The sequence below is a fragment of the Neofelis nebulosa genome, chromosome 12 (genome assembly GCF_028018385.1).
Source record: "Neofelis nebulosa isolate mNeoNeb1 chromosome 12, mNeoNeb1.pri, whole genome shotgun sequence".
NCBI classification, from domain to species: Eukaryota; Metazoa; Chordata; class Mammalia; order Carnivora; family Felidae; genus Neofelis; species Neofelis nebulosa.
In genome coordinates, this window is record NC_080793.1 from 38,518,535 (window position 1) to 38,545,395 (window position 26,861).

At 40.5% G+C, this 26,861-nt stretch overlaps 1 protein-coding gene across 1 annotated transcript in view; it reads right to left on the reverse strand.

Moving 5' to 3' along the window:
• The window catches only part of DNAI1 (dynein axonemal intermediate chain 1), a 60,080-nt gene that overhangs the window by 32,598 nt on the left and 621 nt on the right, over positions 1–26,861 (reverse strand). The window contains exons 2-7 of the mRNA XM_058695053.1: positions 4,920–4,952; positions 3,148–3,246; positions 2,879–2,959; positions 904–1,030; positions 504–634; positions 141–260 (exon numbers count right to left, since the gene is read on the reverse strand). Coding sequence (XP_058551036.1) covers positions 141–260; positions 504–634; positions 904–1,030; positions 2,879–2,959; positions 3,148–3,246; positions 4,920–4,952 — 591 coding nt within the window. The remainder of the gene's footprint in view (positions 1–140; positions 261–503; positions 635–903; positions 1,031–2,878; positions 2,960–3,147; positions 3,247–4,919; positions 4,953–26,861) is intronic.

The following is a 26,861-nucleotide window of genomic DNA, read 5'->3' on the forward strand; positions in this document are numbered from 1 at the left end:
TCCTCAGAGAATTTAACTGTGGTGCATGCCTGTCACCCTTCCAGACCAAGAGCTGCTGAGGCTGGAGTCAGGCCTGTTCCTTTCCTGCCATGTATAGTACAGAGCTGTGAGGTAAAGGGACTGGGGTGGGGCTGCTCTACCCGGAGAGGGTTGTTTAAGGTCTGTGAGGCCCTCTCACTGAAGTTGAACTGGTTGGTGAGCTTTCGCTCCTTGGGCTGCTTAGGAGTCATCAATTCTTCTTCAGTCACTTTTTCAGCTGCCTGGAAAAAAAGACCCATAGGACCAGGGCTCAGCTGTGACAAGAAGATGGTGGGGAGTCAGGAGTGGGGAGAAGTCATGTCTTAGGATAGGATAGAAGAGGGAGAGGGTGATGATGCCAGAGGCATTGGCACCTGCAGCCTCTAACATCTCACCTTCAGCCCACCCCATAACAAGTTACCCCTGAAACTTCCATCCACAGCTAGAGCTGGAAGGGGAGAGATGGGAACAATATTATACTGTACCTCAGCTGCAGGCATATCTATTTGACTCCCAGCTTCAGTTTCAGCTTCAGCTTCAGATTCCTTAGGCTCTTCTTCTTCTTCTTCAAGGATTTCAGTTTCTGAAATCACCACCTTGGTGGACTCCTGAGAACCTTGGTAGGATATTGCAGATGAACCCAAAGTCCAGGCCTCCTCCCCCATCCTCTGGTAGGGCAAGGCTTTCTTGGTTCCTGTTTTTGAGACCTCACCTACCCCAGGGTTCTCATGGGTTAACTCCCAGACCTATCCAGGACAGCCAGCTGTTGGACTTTATGTAAGTAGAGGCTCTGCAAAGTTATGGCTTAGTGATCTGCTCCCTAGGGTGACCACAGAAAGGGGATGAGGCTCTGGGCTGTAGCATCAGGCTGACCCTGAGGCCTACCTGCTGCTAACTCATCACGGTAGTGCTGCCGTCGTCCTTCATCCGAGTCTTTGGGGATCAGATTCCCAACCTGGCTGAAGTGAACTGCCAGTTGGTTCACAACACCAATAAACTTATATGTGCCTTCCTAAGAGGAGAGAAGACTGGGTAAGACCAAAAGTCCTGAAAAGGGCTGCTGGAGTCAGAATGTAGTCTGCCTTCATTCTATAAGGCTTAACGTGGCCCATCTGTTAACGATATATATAGATCTCATCAAATCCTCAGTTAACCTGAAGTTTTCATTGCATTGCAGCTTAAAGAGGAGGCAAATGAAATAAAATTTTTAAAAATTCTTGTAAAAGACATATTTTTAAATATCTTTTCTTTCCAACTTTGAATAGCCCTGGATTTGTCTATCACTGGCTCTTACATCCATGCCAAGCAATTCTGGTATACCTGTTTCATCACAGATTCGAGGCAGGTCATGCATAGTCCTCAAACATACCTGGCCTGGCCTACTCTGAACAGTATTTAGTGAATGTGAGGGCTGGATAGATCCTCAGAGATACCAAATCTCCAATTCCCCTGTTTCCATACAAAAGGTCACAGATAGCTAGAAAATGTTTGAGTTTGGCACTTGTCCAGTTTATAAAATGTCCAGAAAGTGAAAATCAGGGCTAGTCTTAAAGTCTAGGTAACCTTGTTCATTTCTTCTTCAACAACTAATTTTTAAACAAATACAACATGCCAAGTATTTTGTTTTAATTTTTTTAATGTTTATTTATGTTTGAGAGAGACAGAGCATGAGCAGGGGATGGGCAGACAGAGAAGGAGACACAGAATTCAAGGCAAGCTCTAGGCTCCAAGCTGTCAGCACAGAGCCCGATGTGGGGCTCAAACCCACAAACTGTGAGATCATGACCTGAGCCTAAGTCAGATGCTTAACCAACTGAGACACCCAGGCACACCAACATGCCAAGTATTTTCTAGGTTCCAGAGACATAAAGCTTAACAAAAGCAGATATGATCCCTGCTTTCACAGGGCCTATTAGTCTGGTTCTTCTAGACAGCCTCCATATTGACAAGCATCTTAGTTGTACTGTTGACTTTGAGACCAAGGTTTCCTTCCTTTTTTCAAAATATATCTTCCCAGCCCTTTTAAAGTCACATAGAATATTGTTGTATTTGTATGACACACTAGGGTAAACTCACTGGAGAGGAAACCAGCCCATGGGCTCCAGCTGTATCAAACCCACCTGCCTCTGGAGGGTTGAAAGAATCACTATTTCTGCACATAGGTTGGGACACTCTGCCTTAAAAAGTCATCACAAAGCCCTTCTTCTCTCAGTAACTCAGATGGATGGGAAATGAAACAGTGCAGTTATTAAAAGCATGGTCTATGTTGGTGGGCAGAATGGATTCAAATCCTGATTCCTTCCCCTATTTTCTGCATGACCTTGGGCTTAACCACTCTAAGCTTTATTTTTTTCATATGTAAAATGAAGATAATAATATTTAATTTTTAGGATAGTTATAAGTATTGAAAATAATGAAGATAATTTATTTATTACTGTTTAAAAAATATTAGATAGAGCATGAGCCTGAGAAAGGGGCAGAGGGAGAGAGAGAGAGAGAATCATAAGCAGGCTCCACACTCTGTGTGGAGTACAACGCAGGGCTCAATCCCATGACTCTGGGGTCATGACCTGAGCTGAAATCAAGAGTCAGACACTCAACCAACTAAGCCACCCAAGTGCCCAGAAAATAATTTATTAACAGTGTCTGACACGTAATAAGTACTCAATAAGATTTCAAGGGAGATTCATTATGGAATTTTTTAAATCTCTGGAAAATTCCATGTAAAATTTCAAGGTTCTGGTCAAAGACCAGAGTTTAAAGGTGATCTCTCTAATAGCAGAGAAGCTTTTGGAATGTAGCAAGTCACTGCCAAACCAAGGAGCACCTAGAGGCCCCTACCCCAGAGGGGATGACTTACTTTGAAGCTGTACCTGACGATGTTCTGGGGTGCATGTGGGTTGTTGGCTGTCAGAATGCGGGTGAACTCCTCCTTTAGCTCCTAAGGGAGAGAGATACCAAGAAATACCAAAGGCCCACACCTCTTCTGAGATTTGGGAGGGCTCTTCAGGGTGTCAGCAGACATCTCACACCCAGGTTCTGTGCAGACTCCTAATCAGTACTATGAAAGAACACATCTCTGAGGGTAGAGAAGGTAGAAGGGGCAAGGGCAGGATGCTGCTCACTCACCGCATCAGTCAACTCCAGCTGGTCAGGGGGTCTAACTGTGGCTTTGGACTGGGCCCATTCATCTGCTCCTTCTCCCACTTCAGTCCCTGAATCTTCATCCTGGACAACAACCTCACATGAGGATCAGCAAGCAGTGCTCCCCCTTCATTCACAAATCCTCCCAGAAGCCAAGCTCTGCCCCTGATAAGTAGAATACAAAATGCACAACAGACCACTCATGGAAGAGTCCAAAGGAACTGCTTAGGTCAGAGTTCTCATTGCCTGGAAGATCTTGGCCATGTCAGCCCTGGGGGTCAGTACTTATCTGGAACATTGTGGTGGGCCTTTCGAGCCAGAAGTGAGACCAGAAGTGGCCCCTCCCTATTCTCTCCCATACAGCCTGGAACCTAATGGTCAGGACCAGCTGCCAAAGGCAGGGCTTTATGCAAAATGAAAGGACATCCAGCTGTTATTTAAGATGCTTCAGCTCCGATTCATATTTTATCTTCCAATTTGCCACCTTATGGTTACTCTTATGGCAACACTGTCAGTACTTGGTAACTTTAAGCCTCAGAGTCTCATTAGATCCTTAGAGCAAAAAAATCAAGGACTAGAAGTTTTTCCTTTCTGTAATAGACAGTTAAACACCTTGCTGAAGTGGCCCATGATGTATTAAAAAAAACTCACCCTTGTTAGCAAAAATATGCAAAGTAAAAGAATGCAATTCTTCACTATAAAACTGTTGAAAACTAAAACAACAACAACAACAACAACTACAAAAACCCAAAACAAAGAGACCACTCAGCCAAACAAAACTAATCCAGTGGTGGTGACATTGTGGGAAAATTGCTACCCATAAATTAGCACAATCTTTCTAAAGAGCATTTTGGAAATATTTACCAAAAACCTAATAAGCATTTATTCTCTGTGACTGAAGTTTCTATGTATAGGACTTTATATTAAAGAAATAACCAAGGACATGCCCAGAGATTTAAATGCATGAATGTTTGCTGGAGAATTGATCATAATAATGAAAAAGAGGAAATATCTAAGTGTCCAACAATGGGGCATGGTTGAACAAATTACAGTATAGCCTTAAGGAACATATGGTAAAATATTATACAGTAATTTTAAATGATGCTATAAAAGTATGTTTATTGGCAATGGAAAGCACTCTAAATATATTATGTAAAAAGCAGATTATAAAATAACTTACAGTTTGATTCCATTTAAAAACAGGGGTGCCTGGGTGGCTCAGTCGGTTAAGTGTCCAGCTTTTGACTTTGCCTCAGGTCATGATCTCATGGTTTATGAGTTCAAGCCCTGAATCGGGCTCTGCGCTGACAGTGTAGACCCTGCTTGAGATTTTCTCCCTCTCCCTCTCTCTTCCCCTCCCCTGCTTGTGCTTTTTCTCTCTCAAAATAAATAAACTTAAAAATAAATAAATACACATAATTTTAATATATGCACAGAAATATCTGAGAGAGTATAACATCATGTGTTAACTAAGAGGTTTTCAATAATGGTGGGTTTAAGGGTGATTTTTTAAAAAAATAGGCTTCACACCCAGCACAGAGCCCAATACGGGGCCTGAATTCAACCCTGAGATGAAGACTTGAGCTGAGATCAAGACTCAGCCGCTTAACCGACTGAGTCACTCAGGTGCACCTAAGGGTGATTTTAATGGTCTTTTTGCCCATTTGAATTTTCTAAAAAAGATATAGCTAATATTTTCAACAGAAAACAATGCTGTTAGCATCTTGCTGAGAGCCTTCAGTGGGCTCAGCACTTACTCTCTTCCTGGCTCCTCTGCCTATGTTGATGCTCTGAAAGAAAGAACAGAAACAAGAGGTAAGTCATAGGCAAATCTCTGTGGGAATATCAGAAACAGTATTACAGGGAGGCTTCTTCCCAGAGATCTCAAAGACACTGGACATTGAGCTTTCCCAAGTCTTAAAAGTGGTCCTCTTAATGGCAACATGTGCTTCTTACCCCAGTCAAGGAGGCCCTGTATCTGAGGCAATCCCATTCCAGTGTCAGTGCCACTGACTCATGAAAAGCAACCAGGTAACTTAGCACTGGGCATTTCTTATTTGCAACTAGTTCCACAAACATTTTTAAAAAGCATATTCTAAGTGCTCAGCTCTGTACTATGCGTTAAGGAGATTTCGAGGTCAAATTATATTTATAAATACTTGTTTGGGATGAATGTAAGCTCTTTATAAGCAGGTACTTTGTTTTATACACTGCTGAGAATATAGTAAGTGTTCAAATACTTATTTTTTTCCCCCAGAGTGAACATAATCCTTTATTTCAAGGTGATTCTTTTTTTTTCTATAATTCATTTTTTACAATTTACATCCAAGTTCGTTAGCTCATGGTGCAATAATGATTTCAGGAGTAGGTTCCCTAAGTCCCTTATCCATTTAGCCCATCCCCCCACACACAACCCCTCCGGCAACCCTCTGTTTGTTCTCTATATTTAAGAGTCTCTTATGTTTTGTCCCTCTCCCTGTTTTTATATTATTTTTGCTTCCTTTACCTTATGTTCATCTGTTTTGTATCTTAAATTCCTTACATGAGTGAAGTCATATGATATTTGTCTTTCTCTGACTAATTAATTTCACCTAGCATAATACCCTCCAGTTCCATCCACATAGTTGCAAATGCAAGATTTCATTCTTTTTGATTGCCAGGTCTTCTTTATCCATTCATCCATCGATGGACATTTGGGCTCTTTCCATACTTTGGCTATTGTTGATAGTGCTGCTATAAACATTGGGGTGCATGTGTCCTTTCGAAACAGCATCCCTGTATCCCCTGGATAAATACTTAGTAGTGCAATTGCTGGGTTGTAGGGTAGTTCTATTTTTAACTTTTTGAGGAAACTCCATATTGTTTTCCAACTGGCTGCACCAGTTTGCATTCCCACCAGCAGTGCAAAAGAGATGCTCTTTCTCCACATCCTCCCTAACATCTGTTGTTGCCTGACTTGTTAATGTTAGCCCTTCTGACAGGTGTGATGAGGTGGTATCTCAGTGTGGTTTTGATTTGTATTTCCTGGATGATGAGTGATGTTGAGCATTTTTTCATGTGTTGTTTGGCCATCTGGATGTCTTCTTTGGAGAAGTGTCTAATTCATGTCTTTTGCCCATTTTTTCACTGGATCATTTGTTTTTTGGGTGTTGAGCTGGATAAGTTCTCTATAGATTTTGGATATCAACCCTTTATCTGACATGTTGTTTGCAAATATCTTCTCCCATTCCGTTGGTTGCCTTTTAGTTTTGCTGATTGTTTCCTTTGCTGTGCAGAAGATTTTTATTTTGATGAGGTCCCAATAGTTTATTTTTGCTTTGGTTTCCCTTGCCTCCAGAGACGTGTTGAGTAAGAAGTTGGTGCAGCCGAGGTCAGAGAGGTTTTTGCCTGCTTTCTCCTCGAGAATTTTGATGACTTCCTGTCTTACGTTTAGGTCTTTCATCCATTTTGAGTTATTTTTGTGTATGGTGTAAGAAAGTCGTGCAGGTTCATTTTTCTGCATGTTGCTGTCCAGTTTTCCCAGCACCATTTGCTAAAGAGACTGTCTTTATTCCATTGGATGTTCTTTCCTGCTTTGTCGAAGATTAGTTGGCCATACATTTCTGGGTCCATTCCTGGGTTCTGTATTCTGTTCCCTTGACCTGAGTGTCTGTTTTTGTGCCAGTACCATACTGTCTTGATGATTACAGCTTTGTAATACAGCTTGAAGTCTGAGATTGTGATGCCTCCAGATTTGGTTTTCTTTCTCCAGATCGCTTTGGCTATTTGGGGTCTTTTCTGGTTCCATACAAATTTTAGGATTGTTTGTTCTAGCTCTGTGAAGAATGCTGGGGTTATTTTGATAGGTATTGCCTTGAATATGTAGATTTCTTTGGGTCAAATACTTACTGAATAAATGAAGAATGTCATCAAACCGATTAGTGATCATGATTCTGGGAAAAATGTTTTTGCTCTTTGGACCTCAGTTTCCTTGTCAGTAAAATGCATAGGATTGGATGTGATGACCTTCCAGCTCTAACACACTAAAATTTTATGTTCCCAAGAGCAGCATGCTTTATTCAGCTTGATAAACATTTATTGGGCATCTATTTGTGTGTCAGGGACACACCTAAGCAGTAGGACACAGACGAAGAGAGATGAGGTCCCTACTCCAGTTTGTTCAGGGTCCATGGAGGACAGAGCAGTGTAAGAATGTTCATCATTTACTCTCTCATTCACTCACTCACTCACTCACTCTCTCATTCAGTACTCCTTTGAAAGCCTCCTCTGTGCCAGCAACAGAGATATGTGTACCCAGGGTGCTATAGGAGTACACAGAGACACCTACTGAGCACAAGAAAGGCTCCCAGAGGTGGCTGTTTCCCAGCTGGGTATCAAAGAACAAAGAACCCAGCTGGGTTGTCTAAATGGAGAAAACATTATTCAGAAGAAGAAAACAGCATGTACAAAGGCAAGAGAAGAACAGTGACAGAGCCAGTAAAATATTCCACCAAACAAAAACCCTGCAATATACATATATATACATATATATAATTGTTAATATATATAATCATTCATATATATATATATATATATATATATATATATATATATATTACAATAGGTGTTTCAGATGATCAAGCAAAAGGGAGATCAGTGGAGGCTAGAAATGTGACAGAAGGGTTCTTGGAAGAAGCAGGTTTAAAGTATTGAAGGAAAGGCCAAGGCAACATGGTGGCAGTACAGCACATTGGACAGAGACCTCTGCTCCCAGTTCTTGCAGGCCATCTGTATATTCTTGAGGAAGTCTCTTGGGCCTCAGTTTCCCAAATACAAAGTTAAGAGAGTTAGACTAGATGGGCTCTTACAGCTCTTACATAATATAGTCTATGGGAGAGGATTTGATGGTGGAGAGGAGGAAAGGGATTCCAGGGAGAGGGAAGAACATGTCTCAGCTTGGGTTAGGATTGTTATTGGTAGAGCAGGCAGCAGGATTCAGATCTCTGCCAGGTTGCCAGGGTTTCCAGTGATGGAACCCTTCTCTGAGGCTAAGCTGCATAAGCCAGAAATCTGCTTTTTTTTGAAGCACCTCTGATCCCTAAGGTAACAAGATGCAAGCGTCACAACTCCAACAGCTTTCTGGCCCACAACAGACATTGGAGGGCTAATCCCAACCCAAACTGCCAGCCTTAAATAGAAAACGAGATCCAGTTACCATTGCCCCCCGTAAATATGTCTGTAAAACATTTATCTGGCAATAAAAGAACTGACAAGGCAATTTGAATGTAATTGTTTTTGGCAGTTGGAAATATTTCAATTAACACACTATAAAAGCCACACTATAATAAATGCAAAACAGGCCAATGAAATCAGCTGCAGTCCTGACTTCCCAACCATGGCAAAGGAGATTGAATGTCAGGCTGCCACTTTGGGCCCTTGGTCTTCCAAAAGGAGAAGCCTGAGATGGACAAGCCTGAATTCCTGGAAAGCTTTTGATGGTTCCTCCCAGAAGCCATCAAACCACAGAAGAACAAAGCCCAAACTCCCTCCCTGGCCTTCAGAACTCTATCATCTGGCCCCACGTCTCCATTCCAGCCTGCTCTCCAGCCCTTCCTGTGCTAGCATTTTGAGATGCAGCCTAGCAAGGCTACCCACATTTCCTGAGCATCGACTGTGCTTTCCCACCTCTGCACCTTTGACTTTTTTTCAAAAAATAATTTATTTATTTTTGGGGTGCCTGGGTGGCTTAGTCAGTTAAGCGTCCAACTTCAGCTCAGGTCATGGTCTCGTGGTTTGTCAGTTCGGGCCCTGCATCGGGCTCTGTGCTGACAGCTCAGAGCCTGGAGCCTGCTTCAGATTCTGTGTCTCCCTCTGTCTCTGCCCCTCTCCCTCTCCATCAGTCTCTCCCTCTCTCTCAAAAATAAACATTAAAAAATTTTAAAAATGTATTTATTTTTAAGTAATCTCTATACCCAACATTGAGGTCAAACTCATGACCCTGAGATCAAGAGTTGCATGTTCTTCCAACTAAGCCAACCAGGTGCCCTTGCAGTTTTGCTTTTTACTGTTCCTCTTGCCAGAAACATCATCTTCCCTTTCCCTCTCACCACTCCCACTATCTCTGCCTAACAAAACCCTACCCAACTAAACTCTACTAGTCCTTTATCTAACCCTGACATATTATCACTTTTCTTGTAACTCCTTCTACTCTTCCATTCTTCACTTTGAGTGGCTGTTGTGAGATGAAGGATGAAATGTATCTGCAAATAGATACTCTGTTATCTCTGGGTTTTGGTCTGCAAAAGGGAATAGTATTATGAAAAGAAATATAATACTGCAGTACACATTAGACGCAGCTTGGACATTTCAGCAAAGGAGGTCTACCATTCTTATACTCTTGACCAAAGAATATCCTCTACTTTTGGATAGGTCATTCTATTTGACTGAGGGAGGATGTCTATGGAGGAATGATGCAGGAAGAGGAAATATCCCCCTACCCCCCGACAGACCACCCTATGAGTCAAATTAACCCTGATAATCAATGGGATAACAGATGTCCCAGTCTGAACTCCTTCATAATAGATCATTTTTCTATTCTCATTATTACACATTTTAGTATGAGCATCTTAAGTGAAGGAACTGGTAAAAATTCATTTCTCTTTCAGAATGAGGGCTCCCTTGCTCTTTCTTGAAACTTCTCCACCTTCATTTCCATGTCACCTCTCCAGTAATTCCTTCTTAATATCCTTGACCAGGAATATATGCTTGGAATATACCTTCGACCAGGAATACATTCTACACACTCCTCTTGGGTGTTCTTATCTCCACACAGAGCTTCATCTTCTACCTTATGATGAGGTTCAAATCTATTTCTTTTTTTAAAATATTTTTATTTTTTTATTTTTTGAGTAATCTCTATGCCCAATACATGGCTTGAACTCACAACCTCAAGATCAAGAGTCACACACTCTACTGATTGAGCCAGCCAGGTAACCCAAAGTTCAAATATATTTCTGTAGCTTAGACTTCTCAGAACCCCATGTTCAAAAAAATAGCAGAGTACCCAAACTCAGTATGTTTAAGAGCCAACCTCATTATGTTCTTTTTCCAACCCAATCATTATATTCTTTTTCAATACCACATTTCCATTTCTTCTAGTATTTCTTATCTCATTCAAGTGCATCCCCATCCACTCAGTCACCCACGTTGGAAATTGGAAGCCATCAAAGACACCTGCCTTTCCTTCTCTCCCATTAGCACCATGTTTCAAAGTCTAACAATTCTATCTCTTCAATATCTTTCATAACTATCCTCTTCATTTACACCTTCCTTAATTCAGGCCCTTACTATCTTTTGCCTACATTTGATTTCCCTGACTCCAGTTTCTCTCCACTCTAATAATTATATCATTGTCATCATTCTCAGCTATTGAACACTTACTCTGGGCTAGTCATTTACTAAGCAACTTACATGCATTATCTCATTTAACCTTCAGAACCACCCTATCAGGTAAGAGCTACCATTATTCTATTTTACAGATGAGAACACTGAGGCTTAGAGAGATCACCCAAAAATGACCAGGATTTGAACCCAAACTAATCACTATCTATAAGTGATCTTCCTGGAACATTAATCTGATCATATCACTCTCCTGTTTTAAAGCCTCCAAGGGCTGCTCAATAGCCCTGAGATAAATCTCAAATTCTAACAAAGCATCCACATTATCCCCTACTCTTTTCCTCCCACAGCTATGGGATGGTGATTTGACAATGAAAATTCTGGGGCACCTGGGTGGCTCAGCTGGTTAGGCATCCAACTTTGGCTCAGGTCATGATCTCACCGTTTCTGAGTTTGACCCCATGTCGGGCTTTATGCTGATAGTTCAGAGCCTGGAGCCTGCTTCAGATTCTGTGTCTTCATCTCTCTCTGCCCCTCCCTTGCTTGCACTGTGTCTCTGTCTCTCTCAAAAATAAATAAACATTAAAATTTTTTTTTAAAAAATGGAAGTTCTGGTCAAGGTAACAGATGATTATTATTGCCACCTACTGGGCATTTACCTAAACTTAGATCAGTTTTGGTACATGGCCCCCTTAAAAGCATAAGCAACCCATTTGTTCCTGAGCATATTTTAGGGGTAAGGAGATAAAAAAATTATTAAATTACTTCCTATCATGAAGAGGTAAGATTTATAAAACAAATACATGATCAGATATACTGATGGAGCCCAAACATGGGCTCTGAAGTCAACCATACCTTGGTTTGAGTCCCCACTCTGCCACTTGTTAGTTCTATGACTTTAGGCATGTTACTTGTCTTCTCCGAACCTCAGTATCCTTATCTTTAAACTGGGCATAATGGCATCTTCTCAATCATAGGCTTGTCATGAGAATTAAATGAGTCAATGGACACAAAATGCATAGTGTGGTGCTTAGCCAGAGTTTATGCTCAATTAATGATAGTAGGCAGCATTATATTCCCATTTATAGACCCTGCTCTGCCCTTAGTCACACAGATTCTGTGTGGCCCTTGTTTACTAGGAAGCATCTACCCTAGGGACTAGAACCTTCAGCAGCTCACATTTCCACCTAAAAGTTCAATACTGAAACATGTTTGTTCCTGGAAAGAGGGGCTCTTTGAAGCATGCAAACCCACAGATGCAGCATCCTCCTTCCTGGAGCCCAGGAGACTTCGTTTACCATTTCAATTGTCTTGGTCCTTATTTTAAAACTCACTAACAGGTTTCCATTAAGCTAAATTGAAACTAAATACCTCACCAGCTTGCAGTTTCCATTTTTAAAAGGGTAAGAGCTCTTAGTCCCAAAGGAATAGTAATTCACCAACAAATCTTCCTCTGGCTACACTGACTACATTTTAAATCTCTGAGCCTAGTGCAGTGTTAAATGCACACAGAAGGCACTCAATAAGTGTAGTTGAAAGAAATCTCAAAATTTTGAAACATTAGATATGAAAGGTAATAGACATTATCATACACTATTGTGGGAATGCCAATTGATGCAAACTTTTCATAGGGTTATGTGGCAATACCTGCCAAAATTTTAAATGCAGATACCCCTCAACTCAGCAACTCCACTTTCTTGAATTTTTCCTGTGAAAGTACTCATACACATGCATAAGATGTACAAAATTGCTCACTGCACCATTATTTATAATATTTTTTTAATGGGGGAGACCCAGATATTCATTTGTTGGGGCCCAGTTAAATAAATTATGGTATAGCCATTCAATAAGATACTATGCATATTTTTAAAAGAATGAGATAAACATTTATGTACTGTTATGGAAAGCTCTCTAAGGTATATTGTTAAATAAAAAAGCAAGCTACAGAAATAGATGACCCATCTGCTTACTTTAAGAATATGCATATATGTGTATTTGCATATACATATAAAATTTCTGCAAGAATATATAGACTCTGTTGATAGCAGTTTGGTTTAGGGAATATGACTGGGGAATTGTGGGGAAGGGGACCAATACTTTTATTGTATACTCATTCTCATGGTTTTAATATTTCCAATGTGAATGTGCATTACTTTTATTATTTAACATGCTAATTAAGAATTTTTAAAATCAGAGACACCTGGGTGGCTCAGTAGGTTGAGCCTCCAACTCTTGATTTTGGCTCAAGTCATGATTTCACAGTTCGTGGATTCAAACCCCACATAACAGCATAGAGCCTGTTTGGGATTCTCTCTCTCCCTCTCTCTATGCCTTCTCCCACTCATTCATTCTCTCTCTCTCTCTCTCTCTCTCTCAAAAATAAATAAGCATTAAAAAGAGAATTTTTAAAATCAATGAAGTACAGTTAAAGAGGTTTTTCTTTGCTGTTAATGCAGTGTTAGTTAGCACAGTGCTCTGAATGCAGAAAAAGGAGATATGAGACCAGGCTGGTGCCTCCATGGAAACCTATGGGACCCTTGCCAGATAAGGCTACAGAAGGCAAGGAAGGTAGGATTTAAAAGCTGAAGCTCTAGAGTATGCCTTGGCTATGTTCCTGACTCAGCCATGAGCTATATGTGTGACCTTGAGCACAGTATTTAGTTTCTAATCCTCATTTTCTCTTCTCTAAGGTAGAGAAAAATATTAGTGCTCTTCTCAGAGTTGCTCAGAGGATAAAATAAAACAATTCATGAAGAACACCTAACTCAGAGCCTAGCACTCAGTAAACCAAGTAACAGTGGCAGTGTAGACTTTGTGATTGTCATTATTTTATTATTCTATCATGGTCTGCTATGCATGGCAGTTGAGTCCCATTCAGAGGGCATTTATTGAACAATTGAAAAGTGTGTTATCCAGGCTCCAAGAGGTCCTTATCAGAAAGGAGCCTATAACCCTGAGAGTGTCATAGAGGGATAACAATAAAAACACCTTCTGTTTATATAACATCTTTCAGTTTACTAAACACTTTTGAGTACATCATCTCATTTGACCCTTAAACTAATCTTTGGTAGATGGATGTTAAATTTTGTCCTTTTTTCCCCCTGAATCTATTGAGATGTCATTATATGCTATTTCCCCTTTGTTCTGTTTTTTGTTTTGTTTTGTTTGTTTTTTACTTTTTAAAGTTTATTTATTTTTTTTTCTTGAGAGAGAGAGTGGGGAAGGGGCAGAGAGAGAGGGAGAGAGAGAATCCCAAGTAGGCTCCATGCTGTCAGCATGGAGCCCAATCTGGGGCTCTAACTCCCAAACCATGAGATCATGACCTGAGCCTTAACCAAGAGTCAGACACTTAACCAACTGAGCCACCCAGGCGCCCCTATTTTTTTTTAATGTTTATTTATTTTTGAGAAAGAAAGAGACAGAGCATGAGCAGGAGAGGGGTAGAGAGAAAGGGAAACACAGAATCTGAATCCAAGCTGCCAGCACAGAGCCTGACATGGGCTCTAACTCATGAGCTGTGAGATCATAACCTGAGCCAAAGTCAGACGCTTAACCAACTGAGCCACCCAGGCACCCCTGTTCTATTAATGTGAAGAAATACTTTGATTTATTTTTTAATGTTGAGCTGACTTTGCATTATTGGGATAAACCCCACTTGATCTATTATTCTTTTTAGGTATTGCTGAAACAGTGTTGTTAATATTTTGTTGGAGTTTTTGCATTTATGTTCATAAGGGATATTGGTCTGTAATTTTCTTTTCTTGAAGTAACTTTGATTTTGATATCAGAGTTATTCTGGAATCATCAAATCAGTTGGGATTTGTTCCCTTCTCCATTTTCTGTAATACTTTGTGTAAGATTGTTGTTATTTATACCTCATGTACTTGATATAATTCATCAGTGAAACCAGTAAAACCTTCTTTGTAGGAAGGTTTTAAGTTAAGGTATGGAGTTCTCATATTTTCCTTTTCTTCTTGTGTCAATTAAGGTAAACTGTGTTTTTCAAGAAATTTGCCCATTCCACCTAAATTGAATTTATTGCCATAAAGTTGTGATAATATTTCCTTATTATCCTTTTTAATGTCTGTAGGATCAGTAGTGATTTCTCATGTTCCATTCCTGATATTGGCAGTTGTGATTTCTTTTTTTATTTAAGTTTATTTATTTATTTATTTATTTTTTGAGAGAGAGAGAGAGCATAAGTGGGGCAGGGGCAGAGAGAGAGGAAGAAAGAGAATCCCAAGGAGGCTCTGTGCTATCAGCACAGAATCCAATGCGAGGCTCAATCCCACCAACAATGAGATCACAACCTGAGTCAAAATCAAGAGTTGGATGCCTAACTGACTGAGCCACCCAGGCACCCCTGTTGTGACTTCTTTTTATCTTGATGTGCTCTGCTAGATTTTGTCAATTTTATTAACCTTTTCAAAGAACGTACTTCTGGCATTGTTAATTTTCCCTATAGTTTTTCTCATTGTTTCTATGAAACATTGCGTTTAAATCTTTCCTTTTTTTTTTTTTTTCTAAATCAGGCATTTAAAACTATGCAGTTCCATTATGCACTTTAGAAGCACCCTAAAACTTGTGATGCCATATTTTCATTACCATTCAATTAAAAACGTTTACTAGTTTCCCTTGTGCTCTTTCTTTTCTTTTCTTTCTTTCTTTTTTATTGAAATATAGTTAAGACACAATATTACATTAGTTTCAGGTGTACAACATAGTGATTTGACAAATTTATACATTATGCTATGCTCACTACACGTGCAGCTACTATCTGCCCTTGTGCTTCTTTTGACTACCTTTATTTAGAATTATGCCTTAATTCCTAAATATTTGGGTATTTTAAAGATATTGCTGTTATTTTTTATTTAATTCCATTTTGTTCAAACTATTCCTAGTATGCTGAGATTCTTTCTCTCATGGATGGATGTTGAATTTGAGTTGAATTAAAATCTGTAAAATTTTAATCTTTCGATATGTTTGGGACTTACTTTAGGTCCCAGCATATGGTCTATTTTTGTGAACATTCTGCAGTTCTTGGGTGTAATTTTCATTCTACGGTTCTTGGCTGTAGTGTTCTATAAATGTTAATTAGGTCAAGTTGGTTAACCAAAATCTTCTATATCTATCAGTTACTGAGAGACAAGTATTAAAATAAACTATCTTTGTGTATTTTTCTTTCTCCCTTTAGCTCTGCCAGTTTTTGATTCATATATCTTGAACTTCTTTTTTTAACTTATTTTTAATGTTTATTTATTTATTTTGAGAGAGTGTGCATTCATGTGTGCACGTGCATGTGACAAGCCAGGGAGGGGCAGAGAGAGAATCCCAAACAGGCTCCACATCTCAGCACAGAGTCCCACATGGGGCTCCATCTCACAAACCATGAGATCATGCCCTGAGCCAAAACTAAGAGCAGGCCACTTAACCAACTGAATCACCCAGGTGCCCCAATGAGACATTGGAATTTCATCACTAAATTTTTTTAATTTTTATTTCTTTATTTTTGAGAGAGAGAGAGAGAGTGGGAGGAGGACAGAGAGAGAATCTCAAGCAGGCTCCATGCTGTCAGCACAGAGACTGCTGTGGGGCTCAATGTCATGAACTGTGAGAGCATGACCTAAGCTGAAATCAAGAGTCCCATGCTCAATCAACTGAGCTACATAGGAGCCCCCTTTTTCTAGAGAGAGAGCACACATTCAAGAGGAGTGGAGAGGGAGAGGGGGAGAGGGGGAGAAAGGGGAGAGAGGAAGAGAGGGAGAGAGGGAGAGACGGAGAGAGGGAGAGAGACAGAGAGAGAGACAGAGAGAAAGAGACAGAGAGAGAGAGAATCTTTTTTTTATTTTTTTATTTTTTAATATATGAAATTTACTGTCAAATTGGTTTCCATACAACACCCAGTGCTCATCCCAAAAGGTGCCCTCCTCAATACCCATCACCCACCCTGCCCTCCCTCCCACCCCCCATCAACCCTCAGTTTGTTCTCAGTTTTTAACAGTCTCTTATGCTTTGGCTCTCTCCCACTCTAACCTCTTTTTTTTTTTTTCCTTCCCCTCCCCCATGGGTTTCTGTTACGTTTCTCAGGATCCACATAAGAGTGAAACCATATGGTATCTGTCTTTCTCTGAATGGCTTATTTCACTTAGCATCACACTGAGAGAGAGAGAATCTTAAGCAGTGTCCATGCTCAGCACAGAGTCTGACTCAGGGCTTGAGCCCATGACCCTGGGATCATGACCTGAGCCAAAATCAAGAGTCCCACACTCAACCAACCAAGCCACCCAGGTGCCTTCATATATCTTGAACTTCTATTAATAGGTGCATATACATATACATTTGTGACTTTATGTCTCCTCTTGAATTGACCATTTATCATTATGAAATGTCCCTACAAGTAGGGACATACTTTGGGAATACTCCTTATCTTGAAGCCCACTTATTCCTGCTAATACTTTAACCACATAACTTTCTTTTGATTGCCATTTGCCAGGAGAATTTTTTCTACTCTTTTATTTTCAACCTTTCTATGTCTTTTTGTTTAAACCGTATCTCTTGGGGTGCCTGGGTGACTTAGTTGGTTAAGCAACTGACTCTTGATTTCAGCTCACGTCATCATCTCATGGTTCATGAGATCAAGCCCTGCATTGGGCCCTGTACTGACAGTACAGAGCCTGCTTGGGTTCTCTCTCTCCCTTTCTCTGGCTCTCTCTCTCAAAATAAATAAATAATCTTAAAAAAAAATAAACTGTATCTGTATCTCTTATAGGTAGCGTATAGTTGGGTCTTGCCTTTTTCCCCCCTAACTTAATAAACTCTGCCTTTTAAAGTAATGGTATGGTTGCCTTAGTATGTTGCTCTTTATTTTTTATTGTTTTCCACCTGCTTTTCTTCCTCTGTTCAACTTCTACCTTCTTTTGTGTTAACTGAGTTTTTTTAGTATTTCATTTTATTTTCTCTATTGGTTTTTTAGCTGTGCCTTTTTATGTTACTTTTTAGTGGTTACTCTAAGGTTTATAATATGCATCCTAAACTTATCATAGTCTACCAAGAATAATTAACATACCACTTCATATTTCACAATGCAATAATCTTGTAACGTCTTAGTTCCACTTATCACCACCACCTCATCTTTTGCCCTATTGTCACATATTTTATTTTTATATACATTATAAGTCCTACCTCATAATGGTATTATTTTTTGCTTTAAACTGTCACATATGTCTTTTAAGAAAATAAATAGAAGGAAAAAGAGCTAGTCTTTCATCTTTAGCCACATATTTATCATTTCTAGTACTTTTTGGTCCTTCCCATAGATAGAGCTTCTATCAAATATCATTTTTCCTTTAGCCTGCAGAACTTCCTTTTGTACTTCTTACAGTGAAGGTTTGCTAATGACAAATTCTCTCTGCTTTAGTTTATTTGAAGATGTATTTATTTCACCTTTCTTATTTGAGGGATATTTTTTGCTAAATGTAGAATTCTGGGTTGACAGTAATTTTCTTTCAGTGCCTTTAATATGTCATTATATTGTCTTCCAACCTCCATTATTTACAATGAGAAGTGAGCCATAATCATATCATTATTCCCCTGTATGCAGTGTGTCATTTTATTCTGGCTACTTTCAAGATTTTATTTTTATCTTCGGTTTCCAGTATTTTGACTATGAGGGACATACAGTTTTCTTTGTATTTATCTTGCTTAGGGCTTACTGAATTTCTGATAATGCTATACGTTTTCCACCAAGGTTAGGAGATTTTAAGCATTATTTCTTCAAATATTTCCCTCCTCTTCTATTTCCTTCTGGGATTCCAATAACATACATGTTTCCAATACACATATGAAATATTCCCAAAAGTCACCAAGGCTCTTGTTTTTTTTTTTTAATTTTTTTTTCAACGTTTTTTATTCATTTTTTGGGACAGAGAGAGACAGAGCATGAACGGGGGAGGGGCAGAGAGAGAGGGAGACACAGAATCGGAAACAGGCTCCAGGCTCCGAGCCATCAGCCCAGAGCCTGACGTGGGGCTCGAACTCACGGACCGCGAGATCGTGACCTGGCTGAAGTCGGACGCTTAACCGACTGCGCCACCCAGGCGCCCCAAGGCTCTTGTTTTTTAATCTTATTTCTCTCTGATCTTCAGATTAGATCGTTTCAATGGACTCATCTTCACATTCAGCTTTTAGGCCCATCTAATAAATTTTACATTTCTGATATTTATTTTTCTGTTTCCATTTTTCTGCTTAGATTCTCCATGCATTAAGTCAATATTTTCTGTAAGTCCATAAATATATTTATAACAGCTGCTTTAAAGTCATTGTCTGCTACTTCTTTCATCTGGGTTATCTCATTGGTATCAGTACACTCTCCTTTGAGATCTACCTCCCTGAGCCATGGTTAAGAAATTGTTCCCTGCCACAGAGCAAGGATAAACGCATGACTGACTCATGCTGGGTGTTTTCCTTCCCTCAGGAATCACTGTCCCAAGGGAATGCAGCATATATTGTGTCCAGAATTATAGCTGTTAACAGTGGTAGGGCAAGTCCAGTATGGATTATTCCATCGTGGCCAGAATATAAGTCCCCTATACCAAGGTCTTTAAAAGTTATATACAGGGGCGCCTGGGTGACTCAGTCGGTTAAGCGGCCAACTTCGGCTCAGGTCATGATCTCACGGTCCATGAGTTCGAGCCCCGCGTCAGGGTCTGTGCTGACAGCTCAGAGCCTGGAGCCTGCTTCGGATTCTGTGTCTCCCTCTCTCTCTGACCTTCCCCTGCTCATGCTCTGTCTCTCTCTGTCTCAAAAATAAATAAACGTTAAAAAAAAAAAAGTTATATACAGTGTGCTGCATTTTAAAACTCATTGCAGAAATGGGATGTTTAAAACACACATACAAACAACAACCCTAAAGTAAAGGCTTTTGTAAAAGATGGAACCTTTTGTAATGTAAATATCAGCCCTGAATGGGGGCACTGGGTTGGAAGAAATTGGAGGCCCTTCCTGCACAATTTTTGAGAAAGATTTTTCAGAAACATTGTAGAAGTTACTTTGGAGTAAAGCAGGTTATACCTTGCACTCCTCGTAAGGGAAACTGCCCTGCTCATAGCTTTGGCTGCTTGGAAAGCCATTAGGATTCTGTCCCTCCCTGAATCAGACTAGGGTGAACAGATAAGCTAGGGTCAATCAGATTCCTTCTCCACGAGTTTGAACTGGGAGTACCATGAGAAACGGCGGTTGGATGGAGATAGTGATGAAGATGGTTGTGAGTCAGAGAGAGGCCGAAGTGGCATGATGAGCTGGAAACACACTAAAATTATGAAGGAGCAGAAACCGTGGAAAAATTCGCTGATTGGGAAATGAAAACAGGGAATGAAACATAGATGCTAAGAGAAGTAGACCATGAGAGATATGAGAAATTAATTAGTACTTGCATCTGTTTCAGAACCAATAGTTTTCCAATTCTGATTCTAGGCTACTTATGTATTTATAATATACACCCACAATCCCCCACAAATACCCTTTACCCCTTCACCCACCCTCCCTTTACTTGAGGTAACCTGAGTGAGCCAATGTTCTTTGCAATTTAAAGAGCTTAACTGAAATTTGTGTGCCTTAGAGTTTGCCAGGCCCATAAAGAGCAGAAGTAGGAAAGCCTTGAGTATTCCAGGCCAAGGGAACAAAATCATTAACAAAGAACAGAAGGTTGGAATCATGTGTCTGTCTAGGGATCAGCAGATTTTTTTTATCCACTTATATTCTAATTTGTCCCAAAGCAAGATTTGAGGCTGACTATATGACACATGGAAAAAAATAAATAAATGAGAAAATGGATGTGAGGTAAAAATAAAAGTAGGAAAAAAAGCTTAACATTAGGAGTAGGGTCCCTACATAATTAACAGAATTAGATTGCTGCTTTGACAAAGACAAAGTCATGAGCCACTTCTGCTTCAGCCCCAGAAAGAAAAGTTAGTAGTCACGGTATTGTAGTACGTACTTTTCCAACATTCATTTATTTTCTCATCAACTAATCCATGCAGTCATTATTCATTCATCCAATAGTTATTAAGCATCTACTATGTACCAAATCCTAGGATGACAGCTAAAGAAAAACCCAGGTTGAGTTAGTCCTACCTCCAAGAGTTCTCAAATCTAGGTCAGATAAATAGAGGACGTAAACCCACCATACAAACCAGAATCCAGTGGCTTCATGAGTAGGACGGTGTTTTGAGACACAAACAGTGAAAAAGTTTGATCAACAGCTGTGTCCTTTGCTTACTTCTTCCATACAACTCTGTCCCAGTGATAGGGAAGACTGAACACTCCATTCAAATCCCTAACTGGCAGAAAACAATTTCATGTCACTTGCTCACAGCTGGAGCCAGAGAATCAAAAGTACTCTTCAGCATCAGCTTGCAGGCTGCAAAGCCCAGGGATAAGCACAAGCCCTCTGCCATTGTTATTCGAGTACCTGGCATGTACTGAGCACTAACAATGTGCTAGGCTCCACAGTAAATAGGGCAGGAGACTAAATTCTGGCCACAAATGCTAACAGCTGTTTTGTAATCTGATAATTGTGCATGACAAACCTCAGACTGTAATTCTGAAAATAGCATGACTATAATCATAACAAAATGGAACAGCCATTGGAAAAATTTGTTTTCTAGTTATCACTTCCAGAAGGAATTCCATAACACGACTAGAGTTAGAGAAGAGAAAATTCTCTCAACTTCCTGCCACTAAACCTCTAAATTCTCATCATCTGCATCCATCCCTTCTTCCTTTCTTCTCTCCTGTTACAGTCTCCTGTCCACAACTGATCCGCTCTCACCTCCTCTTCTCAGAGACTTGGCTCTAGTCAATATGTTATCTGTCTCCTGATCCCCAATTTCTTCTTATCTATTCCAGAGTCCTTCCCCTTGGCATTTAACATATTCAAGTCTTACTGTCATCCCTTAAAAAAATCCTTGTCAACCTGGTCTTTACTGTCTTCTTAGTTCCATTCAGTCTGGCTCTCACCTCAGAAATTGTTCTTTCCAGCGTCCCCAGTTACCTAATTAGGAAACCCCAGTTTCCTAATTATTATATCTAAAGGCTGTATCTGGTTCTTATCTTCACTGACCCCTTAGCAGCATGCAACATGGCTGACCACATACTCTATAAACACTGTAAATACACTATAAACACACTCTTCTTTAGGACATTATTCTTCCTTGTTGTCTGCCATGTATGTTCTTGTATGTCTTCTATTCTGTGTTGTCTTCTAACTTCTCTGGTCACTTCTTCTTATCCTACATTTTGAACTCTTCTTCCTTTGTTCAAACCTTAAATCATGGTGCTCCTCCTAGAAATCTTCCCTCATCCCCCAGAATCAGTTGTTAGCATACCCTACTACATGCTTTCATAGCACTCTATGCTACTTCACAACCACATTCTATAATTCACTCAATAATCACTTATTGAGAGCTTCTGTTGTGATGGTCACTGTGCTAGGAGCTTGAGAATAGATGTGAGCAAAAAACATCCACAGGTCTTGCTCACAGTCTAATGGGAGAGACATACAATAATCAGATAATTACACAAACAAGTGAATAATTACATACTAAGATGCAGGCTAGGAAAGAAAGGATCAAGAGCAATGAGACTACATAATAGAGGAAACAACCCTATGTTCATTAACAGGATGGCAGCATTGAGGCAGTTTGTGGGGATTGATGATTGGGCTGAAATCTTAGGAATACGTGTATAAGAGAGGATTTGAAGAGTGTTCCAGAGAGAGGAACAGCACTAATATGGGAAGAGTGGTAAAAATTAAGGCTTAGAGATCTAAACAAGCCTCAGCCCATATAGGCCCCTGAAGTGTTATCTAAAAATATTTTCCCTATCCTAAGAGCAATGGGAATTCATTGAAGGGTTCTAAATGGGAGATGACATAATCAAAATGATAGGTTTTTGAAAATGTCTATTTATTTATTTATTTTGATGGAGAGAGAGAGTGCAAGCATGAGCAGGGGAGGGGCAGAGAGAGAGGGGGGAGAGAATCTCAAGCAGGCTCCCTGCTATCAGCCCAGAGCCCATGGGGCTCCATCCCATGAACTTTGAGATCATGACCTGAGCTGAAATCAAGAGTCAGACACCTAACTGACTGAGCCACCCAGGTGCCCCTCAAACTGACAATGTGAAACAAATCATTCGATGCAGTTGTAGAGAATGGATTGTAAGGCATATGAGTGGATGAGAGTACTGGTATAAGGCTTTTACAGTACTCTGAGTGAGATATGGTATAGGCTGGGCTAGGAAGGTGACAGTGAATATGAAAAAAGTGGTTTGATTTGAGAGGTATTTAGGAGATAAAGGGGCGAATGATATCTAGGGCTTGAGGAAGATGGGAGGTATAAGGATGACACTGAGAAAAAGGGTCACAAGAGAGTGGATATCTTAGTTTGAACATATAGAAACACTTTAACTGCCCTTAGATTCCACTCACCTCCTCTTGTCCTTTCTTCTATGGATCCCAGGCTCAGTCACCAGGTCAAAATCTCTGAATCATCTAAGATTCTTTTTTGGCCTTGTATGCATTCTTGCCCATTCTCCCCTACCCTAGTCACCTCTCATCAAGATCATCAGTTCTAAAAGTACTGTCCCTCAGGGGCCTCTGGAGAGACCATAAGATGATCCAAAAATGCAAATGCAAGTCCTTTCTTTGGCTCTCACAGGCAAATGATGCAAAGTTCCAGACTGATTTTTTTTTTTATGGTAACTAACTGAGTTATAAAGAAGTACTAAAATTTGTTAGTCATAAACTAAAATTAGCTTTTAACTGGAGTTCACAGAAGACTCTAATTCAGTTCTCTACTAAGAAGTCTGGCTGCCAGGCAATGTTTGGCAACGTTGCAAAGCTCCTCCTGCACATATACACATTGCAACCAGTTGGAATTCTCAAATTTTTTGGGAAGGACACTTTGTTATTGGGACATTACCAGTGATGTTTTGAGCTGGTCATGGTTTATGGTGCCTGACATTCATGCATTTTAATTACAAATTATGATTCATGGAGCTCTATCACAACCAATTTAATATGCCGTGGGTTATTTGATTAACCTTATAGAGTAGAGGGATACACCTCTCTGATCTTATTTCCTGCCACTGCCCCCCTTCCTCCTGCCTTGCTGATCTAGAACATTTATAGCAAGCTTCCACACCAGGAACTTTACTCTTGCTATGCCCTCAGTCTGGAGGCTAACTTGTTCATTTCTTCTGGATCTTTCTCGAATGCCACCTTTGTGAGGCCTTCTGTGACTGCTATGTTTAAATCATAATCTTCTGGTTCCCTGAACTTCCTACTCCATTTCCCTGCTTTATTTTAATCCTTGACACCTATTATCATCTGATAAGCTGTATATTTTACTTATTTGTTTATTGACAATTTACCTCCAACTAAAAGATAAGATCCATGAGAGCAGGGATTTTTGTTTGTTTCTGTATCACCAGTGCCTAGAACAGTACCTGGCATATAGTAGGTGATCAATAAATAATTGTTGAATGAGAATGACTATGGCATCAGAATTGTTGACCTCTTAAATCTCTAATACCCAGATCTTAAGGCATGGGTACATGTGATTCAATTTTGAATCATTCATAGCTCTACTGCCAAAGCAGATATAAACATGAACCCAGAAAAACATGCTTCTATAGTGACATTTTCTTGATATCACTCCCCACTAGTCTCTTCATCTCAGGCGTTCCCCTTCCTATACTTCTTTTTTTTTAAATATGAAATTTATTGTCAAATTTGTTTCCATACAACACCAAGTGCTCATCCCACCAGGTGCCCTCCTATACTTTAAACACACTCAAAGGGGGCGCCTAGGTGGCTCAGTTGGTTGAGCATCCGACTTGGGCTCAGGTCATAATCTCACGGTTCGTGGGTTCGAGCCCTGCATCGTGCTCTGTGCTGACAGCTCAGAGCCTGGAGCTTGCTTCGGATTCTGTGTCTCCCTCTCTCTCTGCCCCTCCCCCACTCATGCTCTGTCTCTCTGTCAAAAATAAATAAACATTAAAAAAATTTAAACACACTTAGATCAAAATTTCTAAAGAATAACTCCAGGCATTCAGAACTCATATTCATTTCATTTTCAGAATTTAATATATTCCAGGCATTGTGCTATGTTCAGGGGAATCAATGATGAATGAGACAGACATTCTCACTATGCTATCACATAGTCTAGGGGGGCTATCACCCTATCCTGTCTCTCCAAAAAGAGGACTTAATATCTTACAGAATATGACAGCCAAGCTGAGACCTGATGTATGGCTGGAAAATGAAGAAATTTGAGGTAGAATGGCATGCAAAAGGTGGACACAGACAAATGATTATACCAGGCAGGTAGAGGAAACATCAGTTTCAAAGGTCTGGAGGAGAAGAGTGTGTGGATGTCATTTTCCAGGAAGTGAGGGCAGTTCAGTGTGCTGCAACTATGGAATTTTCACAGAGCAATGGTGGGATCTGAAGTAGGTTTTGTGGCAACAGCTAGACTTTGCAAGGCTTTGCAGGCCATACAAAACAAGTTGGACTTTTGGGACTTTATCCTGAGGGCAAGAGGGAGTCACAAGCTCAGTCCTGACCTTCCCTTTACACTGCAGGCAGCCAAGTCATAGATACCTCCTCCCTGAAGCTTAGGCTGCTTCAACCTGTATGTCTCTCTTCCTGCCAGACCCAGGGATCCCATCCTCTCTTATCTTTGTATGCCTGTGTTCTCTCTCCCCTAGAGGGGGGAGTTGTGCTAGGTTCAGGGGAACCCCAGAGTTCCCCAGAGTTCCCAGAGGAAAGGCACAACTTCTCAAACCTCTCTAGACTGTTGCACACCCAGCTCACCAGTAACCCTGATTGACCTTCACTGAGACAAGAGAGTGAAGAATACAACCTAGCACAACCCAACCTTTTCTCACACCCCACTCACCAATATTACACATTAAAACAACTCTTCCCTCTAGGGGGCAGCACTGATGTGTCCATAGCCAGTGTATACATATGTGAACATAGGGTTGTTTCCATGCGTCCATGTGTATATGGCCAGTTGACCCAGGCTTTTCTGCTTCCTATCTGCTGTCACCGCTCTCTGCTCTCAGTGAAACTAGACTCTAACGTCTCCCCTAATGGGCTGGAGAAACTGACCCCAAGCTTGTTCAAACTTTAAGTGCCAGGAAACACAAATCTCATCTGCAAGTGACAGAAAGCAATGGTTACCTGGGCCTGCAGGGTTGGGAAGAACTGACTGGGATGAGGCACAAGAAAACTTTGGGGGTAGAGGAAGTGTCCTATATCTCAATTGTAGTGGTAGTTCACAAGTGTATAAATTTGTCAAAACTTGTCAACATGTACAACTAAAATGTCCATTTCATTGTATGTGAGCCAGACATTAGTAATGCTGAATTTAAAACAAACTTTATGTAAATTAAGTCAGTAGGCCCAAGCACTGTATATGAGCTTAAAAACACAGCTACCCTGACATAAAACTAGGGCATGGCCATACAGGAACAGCAGCCTCCTTGTAGTTGCAGAGATCTAAGAGAGATGAGTCCACCTGCTCTGGAAGGACAGGTGAAAGAAGCAAACTAGCAAAGACTAATATGGAGAAAGCCAAACCAAAATATGTAAAGTCACAAACAGCATGGACACAGATTTGCTTTCCAAACCTCAAAATTCCTAGATCTGAGTGAAGGAAACTTAGAATAAATAAATAGAAGTCCTGCTTCACAGAGTCAGAAACCGCATATTAGTCCCAAGGTGATAATTCATAAAGGGTTTGGAAAAAGTGAATTCTTAAAGGACTGAGTGACAACCACAGAGGGCTCCTTGAGAAGCTGGGCCTTACCTTACCTTCCAGAGTGATGCTGGGGAGGAAAGCAGAACTCTGTACTTGGTGGGTGAAGGGGCTAACTCTTGGGTATTCAAGTTACCCAAGGGATGACATCTGGCTAGGTGGCAACAAGGACACAATGTTCAAATGGTTGAATGAGTCACAGGAGTGGTCCAGGGACTCACAGCAAAGAGAGACATATGAGGCTCCAGAAATAGTGGGGGCCAGTGTTTGGTGTGTCCAAGTGTGTGATGTGGGGGTGGGGGGCAAGAATGGGAAAAAGATCTCTCTTCTCTTCCTCTTTACCTGACCTCTCTCTCCTCACAAGTCTCCCAGCACAGAAAATCTAAGCCAAACTCCTGTACATAATCTGTTCTGTGTCTCCTGTACAGTTCTCTTGCACTCCCTCTGTGGGGTCTCAAAGGCCTGTGTCCCCACCTAGCCCAGCGCTGGACATACAGAAAA